Genomic DNA, 14958 nt, shown 5'->3' with positions numbered 1-14958 from the left:
ATGTCACTGGACTAGTCATCCAGAGACCCAGAAGATTCTCTGGGGACTTGCGTTCAAATCCTGCCATGGCAGATGGCGAAATTTGAATTGACTAAAAATCTGGAATTAAAAGTCTCAATGGTGACCCTGAAACCATTATCGATTGTCGTAAAAACCCATCTGGTTCACAAATGTTCTTTAGGGAAGGAAATCTGACGTCCTTACCTGATTTGGCATACATGTGACTCCAGACCCACAGCAATGTGGTTTGACTCTTAAATGCCCTCTGAAATGGCCTAGTTCAGAGGCAATTGAGATGCACAATAAAATGCTGGCCCAGCCAGCGACACCCTCATCCCTTGAATAAATTTTAAAAAACGTTATGTGCATTATTCAGCTAAAAGAGCCCAAATTGCATACATGTGTTATGCATATTTTTAAAGGAGTCTTGCACAAAGAAAATGACTGATGATACTTTATCAGTCTATAGATCCTTTTATATCCTTCCAAAAACAGAATAGCTGCAGGAACAGTTTGATACATGCTCAAGTTAAACTACTTCAAAGTGTTTTGGCTGGACCTATTGAAAGGTAAGTATTTATAACAAGCATTTTCTTGGGGAGCTTACCCTGTTTGTTGATGCATACTTCTCAATAGCTGTCAGAAAATTAAATAGTGACAAGTTGCTGAAGTCTTCCACAACATAGTAATCAGTAAAAAGTGCCACAAGGGAATCCTGCAAAAATCAAGCATATGTGAAACATGTTAGGAAAATTCAAATCAGTATTAAACAATTTTCCCAACCTGACACAGTGATTGGAGGTTTGGCTGGCTGCCAAATTCCCCAACTTACCTGCAGCAGGGGTGAAGTGCGAATGGCATGCAAGATTGTGCCCTGTGACTTTAAAAATAAAACTGCTTATCCATATTTAAGTGGGATTTTTCAGTATATCTTTTCCCAATAAACATTACGGATAGCAGCACACTAAGACCTCACTGATCGCTGTGGTAAAAAAAATAACTAAGATGAATGAGGGAACGTGGCTATACAATGACAGCGATGATAAGCAACCCTGTGAAAGTATCCCCTTCCCATGTAGTACCAAACTTCAAATTGAGGAAATCAGTCAAGCCATAGGAACAGGATGCCTATTGCATGATAGTTACAGACAGATGAAACATTTCACTTCTGATCCAAAATGGGATGATTCCTCAAGGGTTCTTCCTTTGTTGTGTATTTGCAGCTTTTCCCACTTTCCCACATCCATAACATTCTTTTAGTGACCACACCTTCAATTGCCTTGCCTTGAAAGTCTTGAATTCCCTTCCTACACCTTTTAGCCTCTCTACCTCACTGCCTTCCTTCAAGACAAATGTTGTAATTTATCAATGATTATCTGTTTAGTTACATGGCAGCGTGGTGGCACAGTGGCTAGCAGTGCTGGCTCACAGCGCCAGGGACCCGTGTTCAATTCCAGACTTAGGTCACTGTCTGTGTGGAGTCTGCACATTCTCCCTGTGTCGGCGTGGGTTTCCTCCGGGTACTCCGGTTTCTTCCCACAATCTGAAAGACGTGCTGGTTAAGTGCACTGGCCATGCTAAATTCTCTGTCAGTGTACCCGAACAGGCGCCGGAGTGTAGCAAGTAGGGGATTTACACAGTACCTTCATTGCAGTGTTAATATAAGCCAACTTGTGACACTAATAAATAAACTTTAAACTTTTTTTGTTTAAGCAACTGATCAAGTTGAAACAATAATCAGGTACAAAACATCAGCTGAAAATTACATCTGAGATATTATCAGCCAAATGCTTAAAGCATTCCTTTGTCACCCTTTTTTACTTGTTGGTGCTAATGTGTTTCAGTTAAATGAGCTAGCACCTCTGTTAAAATAGCAAGACAGCGAAATTGCATGTGAAAGGGTTAATATATTACAGATCACATTTATCATGATTTTCTTAAAATCTGCCTCTGAGAAAGTTTTTCATAGAAGAATCAGAATCTCTACAGTGTAGAAGGAAGCCATCAAGTCTGCACTGACAACAATCCCTATCCCCATAACCTCTCATATTTCTTCACTCAAAGGGTGGTGAATCTCTGGAATTCTCTGCCTATTGAAGTGGTGGAGGCTATCTCGTTGAGTATATTTAAGTCACGGGTAGATAGATTTCTGATAGACAAGGGAATTAAGGGATATGGGGAGAAAGCGAGAAAGTGGAACTGATCCACTTCAGATCAGCCATGATCTTATTGAATGGCGGGGCAGGCTCGAAGGGCTAGATGGCCTACTCTTGCTCCTATTTCTTATGTTCTTATGTTTTTATGTTCATACTTACCCTGCTAATTCTCCCTGACACTAAGGGGTAATTTAACATGGCCAATCAACGTCATCTGCACATCTTTGGATTGTGAGAGGAAACTGGAGCACCTGTAGGAAACCCATACAGATACAGGGAGAATGTGCAAACTCCACATGGAGAGTGACCAAAGGCCAGAAATGAACCTGGGTACCTGACGCTGTGAGTCAGCAGTATTAACCTATATGAGCCACTTAACCTAATATCTCCATAAGTGGCTTGGTGTCAATTGGCTTTATTTTATAATGTTCCTTTGAGGTGACTTGGGGCACACTGTTATGTTGAGGTGCTATGTAAGTTGCTGTTTTTGAATGCAATGTGAATTAAAAACATTGAACACTCGGGCTGAGATTTTCTGCTCCTATTCACTGCAGTATGCTTGGTGGCACAACTGGAAAATATTGTGAGAAGGCCCAATGCGTGTTCCTTGGCAGTGTAGATGTGGGACACTACATTTAACACCATGCAATGTCGGGAATGTCATTCTAATATATTTGTGTATCATTATCAGGCCCATTCACCTGAATCATTACCCCCCATTCATTCCAACTCCCACCCCGCCCAACAAATCAAATTTTATGCCCGTGGTGACATGATGTCAGAATGCTGTCACATAGGCCCGGACTCAAAAGGTGTACACTGAGTGAGCAGCATTCTGACGGGAACTCAGAGTGAGTGCACTGAAGCTGGCACAGTGCTCGCAGAACACCTTCTGCATCTTCAGGGGTGAGGCAAAACTGCTCAAGCAGCTTCTTCATGGCTGCCATGTGGTCCCAGGTCACAGGCGTCAATGAAGGGTTGAAAAGAGAAGTAAAGGAAAAGGAAGCGACTGACGCTGGGCAGTATGCTTCCTAGCATTGGCAGCATGACTTCCCAGCGGCTTCCTCTGACTTGAAACATGCTGTGTGCAGGCATCCCTTAAAGAGGGCATTCAGCTTATTGAAGCACTGAGGTGATCATGGGGTGGGTGAATCAGAACCACCCGTCAGCGAACCAAGGTGAAACCTGCGCCTTTTTTTATATAAAATGCCACACAATACGGCGCTAAGCTGCCATTGCTGACTTCATCTGAAGTCAGGCTTTGCTGATTTTTGGAAGAATTCCACCCTCGGAGATGGCTTATATTTCCTTCCCTATACCAACTTTTTTTTAGTGCTCCAAAGCATCCAACAATCCCTGAGAGGCAGATAGGTCATGTGTGCTTGGGTTTTCTTGAACAGGTTTTTAGCAGTAATGTGAATTTTGTGTCTCTTCAACTTTCAGCACTCTTTAATCCCTCCAGGGATGCATCTGATCTTTATGTTACCTTTGCTAATGACCCAGTTGAATGGGTAAATGACTTGTCAGATGTCTGTAAATCGCTTGATTGATTAAATCTTTGTTTTACATGGCCTTCCAATCACTTTGATATTCTACTTGCAATAAAAAAGTTGAGGTTTGGAAAACAAAAATGCTGCTTAATATAGAATTGAAGGATTTTCACATCTGATTCACACTACTAACAACTGTCTTTAACGAGTAATTATGTAAGACTGGCAATTACATTGTGTGATATTATTTTAGCTTAATCCTTTCATATCAAATTTCACTGTCTGCTGTTTTAACAGAGGTGCTAACACATTTAATTGAAACAGATTAGCACCTACACTAAAATAGTTGACAAAGTAATTTATCATGAATGCTTTAAGCATTTGACTGATAATATCTCAGACATAATTTTCAGTTTATGGTTTGGTACCTGATTATAGTTCCAACCTGATATTGTAAATTAGCTGCTTAATCAAGAGAAAAAAAAGTTACACAAATTATCTAAAATGATAATCATGATAGATTACAACACTTGTGCCTTTCTTCTTCCTTCACTGTATTTTCTGCTTCCAATGTTGTAATCCTAACAATGGGGGATGTATTAATCCCTTTTGTAGAAAACTAGTACTTGAGCTTTTAGCTCACATCCCATCAGATAGAAGAAATTTAATTAGAGTTAAATCTCTTTAAAAATTCATGAATTTCTCCTCCCCTTGTTTTAAAAAAAACACATGCACATGATTAAGCAATAGCGTGATCCTTGCACTGTACAGTAAAAGACACAATACAAGAAATAAACTGTTTATTTAAAGAGCAGAAGGCTATTTATTGACAAGAAGAAAGGGCTTTGGATATCCCATCAGCTTAGCAAGCTGGGACAAAGGGATGTCTTATAACAACTTCAGAGTTATTATACTGATTACAAACTACAACCAATTAAGCAGAGCCTAACCTTTTCTTCATATGTAAAGCGAGAACCCTTATGTGTCCCAGATTCAGAAGAGCAGATTTTGTTCATGCTTTGATTAAAGGAGAGAATTGTACTTTCCATCTCAACTGAACCAGCAGGAAAGGGGGACCACAGATTAATTACCTCAAATAAACACCAAAGTTTGTCCGAAGCAGGCACTTTTGAACTCAGTTCAACAAAGATTAGGGGAGAGCAGCTTGCGGAAAGACAAAATTAGGGGAACAGGAGCTTTCAAACGATAAGCCAAAATGAAAATATCTCCCATGCGCCTCTTTTATAATCTGTGGGCATTGCTGACAAGATCAGTTTTAGTGCCAACGCACAACTGCCCTTACTGCCTTCCCTTGTGTAATTACAGCGACTGTACCGTTAGGGATGGAGCTCCAGTATTTTGATCAAGTGAAGGAACTTATCCAACAATAGAGAATCTAATATCCCCCTTTAACATTTTGCTGATGAACAAGACTAGACTAATGGGTAGTAAATAACGAGATTTGGCCTACCTTTTGAGGACAAGATATATTTGGGCAATTTTCCATATTTTTGAGCAGATAGTAGAATGTTGTCAGGGTTCATAGCCTTTGCTGTATCCAATGCCTTCAACCAATTCTTGATGTCATGTGGAGTGAATCAAATTAGCTGAAGACTGGCATTTATGATGCTGCGCCCTCAAAAGAGGCTGAGATGGATCATCCACTTGGCATTTCTGGTTAAAGAACTTTCACTATGCTGTACACAAATTATCTAATTCAAATATAATTGGGCTGAAAGTTAACTAATCCAAAAATATATTATAAGAACATAAGAACATAAGAAATAGGAGCAGGAGTAGGCCATCTAGCCCTTCGAACCTGCCCCGCCATTCAATAAGATCATGGCTGATCTGTCGTGGCTCAGTTCCGCATTCCCGCCTAACCAATCCAAGCTAAATGTTACCCCACACCATGCACTTAGATACGTTATTTACTTTTTTGAAAACACTGTACCAATCACCTGTTAAATATTCAAATCATGCATCACGTTATTATTCTTTGATGCACTAAAGCAATCATTTTCCTTTCCTAAGCATATAAATCGAAGAAAATTATTCAAAAACTTAAAAAAAATCCAAAAGTCTCCAAAATATTTATTTAAATTTACTACAAACAATTTTTCCTGAATTACATATCTCAGACAAGGTCTTTGCAGATTTTTTATTGCAACAATGTCAAAGTCTCACAACCAATGGAAATGGGTTGAGGCCTGCAACCAAATACCAAGATGTGGAGATGCCAGTGTTGGATTAGGGTAAACACAGTTAGAAACCTCACCACACCAGGTTAAGGTCCAACAGGTTTATTTGGTAGCAAAAGCCAGTAGCTTTCGGAATTCTGCCCCTTTATCAGGTGAGTGGGAGTTCTATTCACAAACAAGGCATATAAAAATACAAACTCAAATTTACAAAATAATGATTGGAATGCAAGTCTTTACAGGTAATCAAGTCTTAAAAAGGTACAGACAATGTGAGCGGAGAGAGTGTTAAACACAAGTTAAAACAGATGTGTATTGTCTCCAGACAGGACAGTTAGAGAGATTTTCCAAGTCCAAGCAAGTCGTGGGGGTTATAGATGTAGTGTGACATAAACCCAAAGATCCTGGTTGAGGCCAGTCTCATGTGCGTGGAACTTGGTTATCAGTCTCTGCTCAGCGACTCTGGTATCTGATCTTTAGGTAAGAGTTCCCCAAGAAGGTCGCTTTGGAGAATGCTTACCCAAAGATCAGAGGCCGAACGCCCATCGCCACTGAAGTATTCCCCAACAGGAAGAGAACACTCTTGCCTGGTGTTTGCCGAGTGGTATTCATTCATCCATTGTCGTAGTGTCTGCGTGATCTCCCGAATGTACCATGCCTCATGATATCCTTTTCTGCAACATATCAGGCAAGCAATGTCGGCCGAGTTGCAAGAGTAGGTTCTCCCTGGAGCGGAGAAGATACGACATCTTCTCTGGAGTCTTCGACACGTCATTGATGAATACGAACATCTTGCCAAGGCCATCACCACACCCTCACTTCTTGCCTTCAAACAACTGCACATCCTTAAAACAGACCATTGTCCACAGCAAACTACCCAGCCTTTAGGAGGCCAGTGACCACGACAACACACAACCCTACCACAGCAACCTCTGCAAGACGTGCTGGATCATCAACACGGATACCACCATCTCATGCGAGAACACCATCCACCAGGTACATGGCGCGTACTCTTGCAACTCGGCCAACGTTGTCTACCTGAAACATTGCAGGAAAGGATGCCCTGAGGCATGGCACATCTGGGAGACCACGCAGATGCCACACCAACGGACGACTGAACACCGCTCGACAACCACCATGCAAAAGTGCTCTCCCCCTGCTGGGGAACACCCCAGCGGCGACGGGCACCCGGCCTCCGATCTCCGGGCAAGCGCCCTCCAAGGCGGCCCCCACAACACAGGACAGCACAGAGTCGCCGAGCGGAGACTGACAGCCAAGCTCCGTACACGAGGATGGCCTCAACCAGGATCCCGGGCCCACATCACACCATCCGCAATTCCGACCCACCCCTCCGACTAACAAAATCTCACCAACTGTCCTGTCCGGAGACAACACACGTCTCTCCAACCCGTGCCCAACCCCCTCTCCAATCACGTTATCCGCATCCTTAAGACTTGACTACCTGCAAGGACCCACATTCCAACCATCACCCTGCAAATTGAGTGCGTCCCTATATGTCCCGTTTGTGAACAGAATCTACTGCTTTGACATTATCTACTACTTTGACATATAGAAATTTACCAATGACTTCTCTGCTTGTGACATGTATTTGGAAATAATAACCATTAGAATTGGGGTGCATTAGCTAGTAAATGTGGTCTTTCTAGCTTTATTTTTGATAAGGTATAATAGACAGTCAGTCTCAAGATGAAGAGGAGGAGAAAACCAGTTTGTTATGCCTAGTAAAGCATGTCATATTCAAAACTATATGGACTGCATTCAGTATACAATTTTCTGGAACTGCTTTTTATTTTTAAAATGAGACAGGTGCAAATTGTCAGGTCACATCTCCAATTTCTGCATAGACAAATGTAACGGGAAAGTTCTTAATTGAATGACGATAGGCAGAATGCCTCCTTAAATGAATGTACCTAGATGAACTTGTGGAATTCACACATTCCATTGTGTGTGGATTTACCCAAAACTCAATCTCTATGGACCCCAGATCTCTCTCAGCTTTTACTTAAGATAGTTAACAAAAGAGAGCCCCATAAACCAGTTAATCACAGGTGAATGGTCACAATCCATCCTTCTTTGTGAGGGCAATGATTTTGAACTTCAAATCATTCTGAGTGGACAACAGAAGTAGTCATCATGTGGTCACCTGATCAAAACTGTCCTTAGATATTGAATCTTATTACCACAAAAACCAGGAAGAAACCAATCAGTCTGGAAACCTCACGGAAGAAACTGCAGCAACATAGACAGCAACTTAAAGCTAAGACTGCACATTATTAAGTCTCCCAGCCTGTTCCTTTTCAAGTCCACCAGTACACAAACCTATCCTTCTGATAAGAAGACTACATTAACTTAGCAACTTGATTAAAATCCATCGCTTTGAGGGAATCCTGTCATAATCCTGATACAGGACTACAGCTATTGAATCCACATAGACTACCTTCCAGGATTGTAAATACCTTCATGACTGTGCCTACAAAACATGCCTTTTCCTAAAACAAATCAAACATGGTGGAAGTGGTGGAGGCTACCTCGCTAAATATTTTTAAGACGCGGGTTGATGGGTTTTTGATAAGAGAGGGGATTAAGGGTTATGGGGAGAGGGCGGGAATGTGGAACTGAGCCACAACAGATCAGCCATGATCTTATTGAATGGCGGGGCAGGCTCGAGGGGCCAGATGGCCTACTCCTGCTCCTATTAATGCGAGGAGTATTCGCAATAAAGTGGATGAACTTGCAGCGTGGATCAGTACCTGGGACTTTGATGTTGTGGCCATTTCTGAGACATGGATAGAGCAGGGTCAGGAATGGATGTTGCAGGTTCCGGGGTACAAATGCTTTAGTCGGAGTAGAGAAGAAGGTAGAAGGGGGGGTGGGGTAGCATTGCTAGTCAAGGACTGTATCACAGTGTCGGAGAGAAAGTTTGATGAGGACTTGTCAGTTGAGGTAGTATGGGCGGAGATTAGAAATAGGAGAGGAGAGGTCACCCTGTTGGGAGTCTTTTATAGACCTCCTAAAAGTTCTAGAGAGGTTGAGGAAAGGATTGCGGAGACAATCCTGGTTAGGAGTGAAAGTAATAGGGTAATTGTTATGGGGGACTTTAACTTTACGAATATTGATTGGAGTTGCTATAGTTCTAGCTCGCTAGAGGGGTCAGTGTTTGTACAAAGCGTGCAGGAAGGTTTTTTGTCTCAGTATGTAGACAGGCCAACTAGAGGTGAGGCTATATTGGATTTGGTGCTGGGAAATGAGCCAGACCAGGTGCTAGACTTGGAAGTTGGTGTGCATTTTGGTGATAGTGACCACAATTCGGTTACGTTCACCTTAGTGATGGGAAGAGATAGGCATGAACCTCGGGTCAGCAATTTTAGCTGGGGTAAGGGCGATTATGAGGCTATCAGGAGTGAATTAGGAAGCATGGATTGGATTAGGGGATTACAGGGACTGGGAACGTCTGAAATGTGGAGTTTTTTCAAGGAGCAGCTACTGCGAGTCCTTGATAGGTATGTCCCTGTCAGGCATGGTGGATTTGGTAGATCTAGGGAACCGTGGTGCACTAAAAGAGTTGAGTCGATGGTTAAAAAGAAAAAGGAGGCTTATGTTCGGATGAGATTGGAGGGCTCAGATAGTGCACTAGAAAGCTTTAGATTGGCTAGGAGGGAGTTGAAGAGTGAGTTGAGAAGGGCTAAAAGAGGACATGAGAAGACTTTGGCTGATAGGATTAAGGAGAATCCTAAGGCGTTCTATAGGTATGTCAAGAACAGAAGGTTGGTCAGGGCAAGATTAGGGCCAGTTACAGACAGCAGGGGGAAGTTGTGTGTGGAACCGGAGGAGATTGGAGAAGTATTGAACCAATATTTCTCTTCGGTGTTCACGCAGGGGGACATGAATATAGCTGAGGAGGACATTGGGTTGCAGGGGTGTAAAATAGACAGTATTACGGTTGATAAAGGGGATGTGCTGGAAATTCTTGAGGGGCTGAAAATAGATAAGTCCCCTGGTCCGGATGGGATCTACCCTAGGATTCTCTGGGAGGCTAGAGAGGTGATTGCAGAGCCTCTGGCTCAGATCTTCAGGTCGTCATTGGTCTCTGGTGTAGTCCCGGAGGATTGGAGGATAGCGAATGTTGTCCCATTGTTTAAGAAGGGGAACAGAGACTTTGCCGGGAATTATAGACCGGTGAGTCTTACTTCTGTTGTGGGCAAGGTTTTAGAAAAAATTATTAGGGATAGGATTTATAGTTATTTGGAGTGTAATGAATTGATTAGAAATAGTCAGCATGGTTTTGTAGCGGGTAGGTCGTGCCTTACTAACCTTATTGAGTTTTTTGAGAAGGTGACCAAAGAGGTGGATGGGGGCAAGGCAGTTGACGTGGTATACATGGATTTTAGTAAGGCGTTCGATAAGGTTCACCATGGTAGGCTTCTGCAGAAAATGCAGATGTATGGGATTGTGGGTAATCTAGGAAGTTGGATCAGGAATTGGCTATCAGATAGGAGACAGAGGGTGGTGGTGGATGGTAAATATTCATCATGGAGTACAGTTACGAGTGGTGTGCCTCAGGGATCTGTTTTGGGGCCACTGTTGTTTGTAATTTTTATTAATGATCTGGATGAGGGTATAGTTGGGTGGATTAGTAAATTTGCTGATGACACCAAAGTTGGAGGTGTGGTAGATTGTGAGGAAGGGTGTCATAGTCTGCAGGGAGACTTAGATAGGTTGCAGAGCTGGGCCGAGAGGTGGCGGATGGAATTTAATGCGGAGAAGTGTGAGGTAATTCACTTTGGTAGGAGCAACAGATGTGTCGAGTATAGGGCTAACGGGAGGACTTTGAATAGTGTGGATGAACAGAGGGATCTAGGTGTGTGTGTACATAGATCCCTGAAAGTTGGGAATCAAGTAGATAAGGTTGTTAAGAAGGCGTACGGTGTCTTGGCGTTTATTGGTAGGGGGATTGAATTTAGGAGTCGCAGTGTAATGTTGCAACTGTACACTACTCTAGTGCGGCCGCACTTGGAGTACTGTGTGCAGTTCTGGTCCCCGCATTACAAGAAGGATGTGGAGGCGTTGGAGAGGGTGCAGAGGAGGTTTACTAGGATGTTGCCTGGTATGGTGGGGAGGTCCTATGAGGAGAGACTGAGGGATTTAGGGTTGTTTTCGTTGGAAAGAAGGCGGCTAAGAGGGGATCTTATTGAAACATATAAGATGATTAGAGGTTTAGATAGGGTGGATAGTGATAGCCTTTTTCCTCGGATGGAGAAAGCTAGCACGAGGGGGCATGGCTTTAAATTAAGGGGGGGTAGCTACAGGACGGATGTCAGGGGTAGGTTCTTTACCCAGCGGGTGGTGAGGGATTGGAATGCCCTGCCTGCTGCAGTTGTAAATGCGTCTAGTTTGGGGGCGTTTAAGAGATCTCTGGATAGGTTTATGGACGGAAAGGGATTGGTATCGGCTAGTGGGTCATTGTTTTTGTAACTGGTCGGCGCAACATCGTGGGCCGAAGGGCCTGTTCTGCGCTGTAATGTTCTATGTTCTATGTTCTATGTTCTATTTCTTATGTTCTTATGTTCTTATATGAGTTAAGAATTATTATTTTGTTTACAATCCTATTTCCTCAACTGTATTGTGTGTGCACGTGTATGGCATTGTTGTATGGGCGTGCAAGCATGTGCCGAGTGAGTGACGTAGCATTAAACTTTCAGGGTAAGTAAATATTCCCGTTTATTTAAACCCATGAAAGCTTGCTGCTGGTTATTCAAATTCACCACCCACTCGGGGGTTAAGAAACACACACACATCTTCCTTTTCAAAAACACACTGATAATGGACAGGAAAGGGAGATAATTGGAGTTTCAATTCTCAATCATCCCTGTCCATGCCAAAATTAAGAGCTGAATCTGGGGTCTGAACCAATTAGTGTTAACAAGGTGAATCTGACATTAAAAAAATACATAACAAACAAAAAGGGAAAAGTTCAGTTGCCTGAAAATTGTTCTTTAAAAAAAGAGGACTACAGCAGGCCTCTGTGTGTATTAACACCAGAAAATGAAATGGTTGACTTAAATGTGAAATCATTTGCAGAACCGAGGATATAACTTGGCATAGGTTGGCAACCTTAACAATTGAACAGCCCAAAAGCAGTAGCTGACCATGTGACATTTAATGTGAGGAAAAGGGCAACATGACCTGAGATATTAAAAGTGCTCCCCCAACTCAGAACCTGAAACAGATCAGTTTAACCATAGCAAAATTTGTTTGGAAAAACAGAGGCTGTAGTTTCAGGCAGGAAGAGAGGAATGGAGGAGAGAATTCCAAAGTAAAGAAAGACAGGATTCCAGAGGGGAGAAGTTTAAGAAGGCATTGCAAGCACAAAAGGACAGTTAAATGAGATAGGTTGAATTGGTTGGGAAAAATGTCTTTACACAGTGGAGAAAGAAGCTGCAGATAATTCAGATGACTCTCGCTCAGACACAAATTTTGATTTCTTATAATATTCCTTGTTAGTATCTACGGAGAAGATTCTTTGTGAAGCTGGCAGATAAGCTGAAGCGGCCTGAAGAGATTTGGGCTCTCCTAATGCGGGTCAAATAACAGGAAAAGTTTGCAGGGTTTATTCCATGTTCCCTGCAGAGAGCTCTTTAAATGATGAACAAACAATAAATGCTATCCTGAATGTCTTCAAATTAGTGCCAGAAGTATCCTACTAGACATTTAGGAGTTTTCGTAAAAAGCCCACTCAAACCTTTCTCAAATTTGAAAGAATTAAGAACTTGCATTTGACCATACACAGGCAGCACGGTGGCACAGTGGTTAGCACTGCTGCCTCACAGTGCCAGGGACACGGGTTCAGTACTAGCCTCAGGTCACTGTCTGCGTGGAATTTGCACTTTCTCCCCATGTCTGTGTGGGTTTCCTCCGAGTGCTCCAGTTTCCTGCACAGTCCAAGTTATGCAGGTTAGGTGGATTGACAATGACAAATTGTCCCTTAGTGTCAGGGGGATTAGCAGGCTAAATATGTGGGGTTACGGGGATAGGGTCTGGTTGGGATTGTTGTCAGTGCAGACTCATTGGACTGAATGGCCTCCTTAAGTGCTGTAGGACTCTATGACCAGAAGATATGAGTGCTCCAAACTGACAACTCTTACGAAGCATGAAGAGAAATAATTTTGTCTGAGGAGTTTGAAAACTGCCTCTTGTACAGCCTCAAAGAACATGAAAACCATATAGAGTAAAAATAGAGTTTCAAAAGCCACAGAAGCAGTCACCATAGCAGACCACTATGAATTAACATACAAACTACTAATTCAAAATAAACTTGGATCTGGTAACTCTTAACAAGCTGTGGAGAGATAGGGTGGAGGTAGAATGAGCAGAAATGGGCTTGAGAGAAAAGGAGAGTAGAGAAGAAAAATCAGATCAGTCCTCAACTTTTAAAAGGCAGTAAGAAGTCTCACAATACCAGGTTAAAGTTTAACAGGTTTATTGGAATCAAGAGCTTTCAGAGCATTGCTCCTTCATTAGGAGATAAAGAAAGGAGATTAAAAGAAAGAATCTAGATGGTAAAGCAGCAGGGGCAGACCCAGTGTATTTTCAGTATAGAAAGTCTGGACATGTCAGGAAGAATTGTTGGAACCCCAAAAGACTAAGGGGGGTGGGGGGCAGGTACTGCAGTCAAGGCATTGTCTATAGCCATGAGGATAGTAGATCTATGTTCAAATGTAGCAACAGGTAGGCTGGGATACCTAACAAAGCCTTTTGCACAAAGGGAAAAAGACTTATTTCGTATCCCAGGCACTAGGAAAAGAGATAATCATACTCAAGGAAACTAGTTGTCTAAAGGCACCACTATTAACCAGGGATGCCACCCTAAAACCAGAACAAATGAGGAAAAGGGCTTACTAGAAAATGCCTGAAGGTTCACTGAGTTAAGATTTTCCTGCAAATTAAGTTAGTCAACAGGATTATTCCAAGCTTACCAATGCAGGGGGTTGACATATAGCTAGGCAACGGCTTAGCGGGATGTCAGATCTTATGGCCAGAGCAGTTGATGGAGATGGGGGAAAGTGGAATTCTGCACAGGTACAGGAGGTTAAGGAAATCCAAAAAATCCTAAAGGTGGCAGGGGGTGTGAATGCAACGAGACATTGATAGGATGCAAGACTGGGTGGAGAAGTGGCAGATGGACTTCAACCTAGATAAGTGTGTGGTGATTCATTTTGGCAGGTCGAATAGGATGACAGAATCTAATATTAAGGGTAAGACTCTTGGCAGCGTGAAAGATCAGAAGGATCTTGGGGTCTGGGTTCATAGGACACTCAAAGCAGCTTCGCAGGTAGAGGCTGTGATTAAGAAGGCGTATGGTGTACTGGCCTTCATCAATTGAGGAATTGAGTTTAGGAGTCAGGAGATAATGCTGCAGCTGTATAAGACCCTGGTCAGACCCCATTTGGAGTACTGTGCTCAGTTCTGGTCGCCTCATTACAGAAAGGATGTGGAAGCCATAGAAAGAGTGCAGAGGAGATTTACAAGGATGTTGCCTGGATTGGGTTGAGAGAGCTTGGTCTTTTTTCCTTGGAGAGATAAAGGATGAGGGGTGACCTTATAGAGGTGTATAAGATGTTGAGAGGTATTGATCAAGTGGATCCTCAGAGGCTTTTTCCCAGGGCTGAAATGGTTGCCACAAGAGGACACAGGTTTAGGATGCTGGGGAGTAGGTACAGAGGAGATGTCAGGGGTAAGTTATTTACTCAGAGGGTGGTGGGTGCGTGGAATCGGCTGCCGGCAGTGGTAGTGGAGGCGGAATCAATAGAGTCTTTGAAGAGACTTTTGGATAAGTACATGGAACTTAGTAAGATGAAGGGTTATAGGTAAGCCTAGTAGGTAGGGACATGTTCGGTGCAACTTGTGGGCCAAAGGGCCTGTTTGTGCTGTAGTCTTTCTATGCTTCTATGAATGCGGAAGGGGGAAGGGGGAGCGTAGTGGATGGAGTTGGTGAGGGTTAGGGAGGCTGAATGGAAGACAGTCAGATTTAAAGAGGCTGGGAGATGCCTCACCTATCTGAAGTGCCACAAGAGAATGCAGAAGAAGCTGGACACC

At 42.8% G+C, this 14958-nt stretch overlaps 1 protein-coding gene across 2 annotated transcripts in view; it reads right to left on the bottom strand.

The window, feature by feature from the left end:
* Nucleotides 1–14958, bottom strand: part of LOC145354463 (uncharacterized) — a 114651-nt gene that overhangs the window by 32840 nt on the left and 66853 nt on the right. For both annotated transcript variants that reach the window (XM_080205848.1, XM_080205847.1), the window contains exon 5: nt 608–715. In XM_080205848.1, coding sequence (XP_080061974.1) covers nt 608–715 — 108 coding nt within the window. The remainder of the gene's footprint in view (nt 1–607; nt 716–14958) is intronic.

The sequence above is a fragment of the Carcharhinus amblyrhynchos genome, chromosome 17 (genome assembly GCF_965287045.1).
Source record: "Carcharhinus amblyrhynchos chromosome 17, sCarAmb.v2.hapA, whole genome shotgun sequence".
In the NCBI taxonomy this organism is placed as follows: Eukaryota; Metazoa; Chordata; class Chondrichthyes; order Carcharhiniformes; family Carcharhinidae; genus Carcharhinus; species Carcharhinus amblyrhynchos.
Note: the sequence above shows the minus strand (reverse complement) of the source record. Positions and strands in the feature narration are given on the sequence as shown.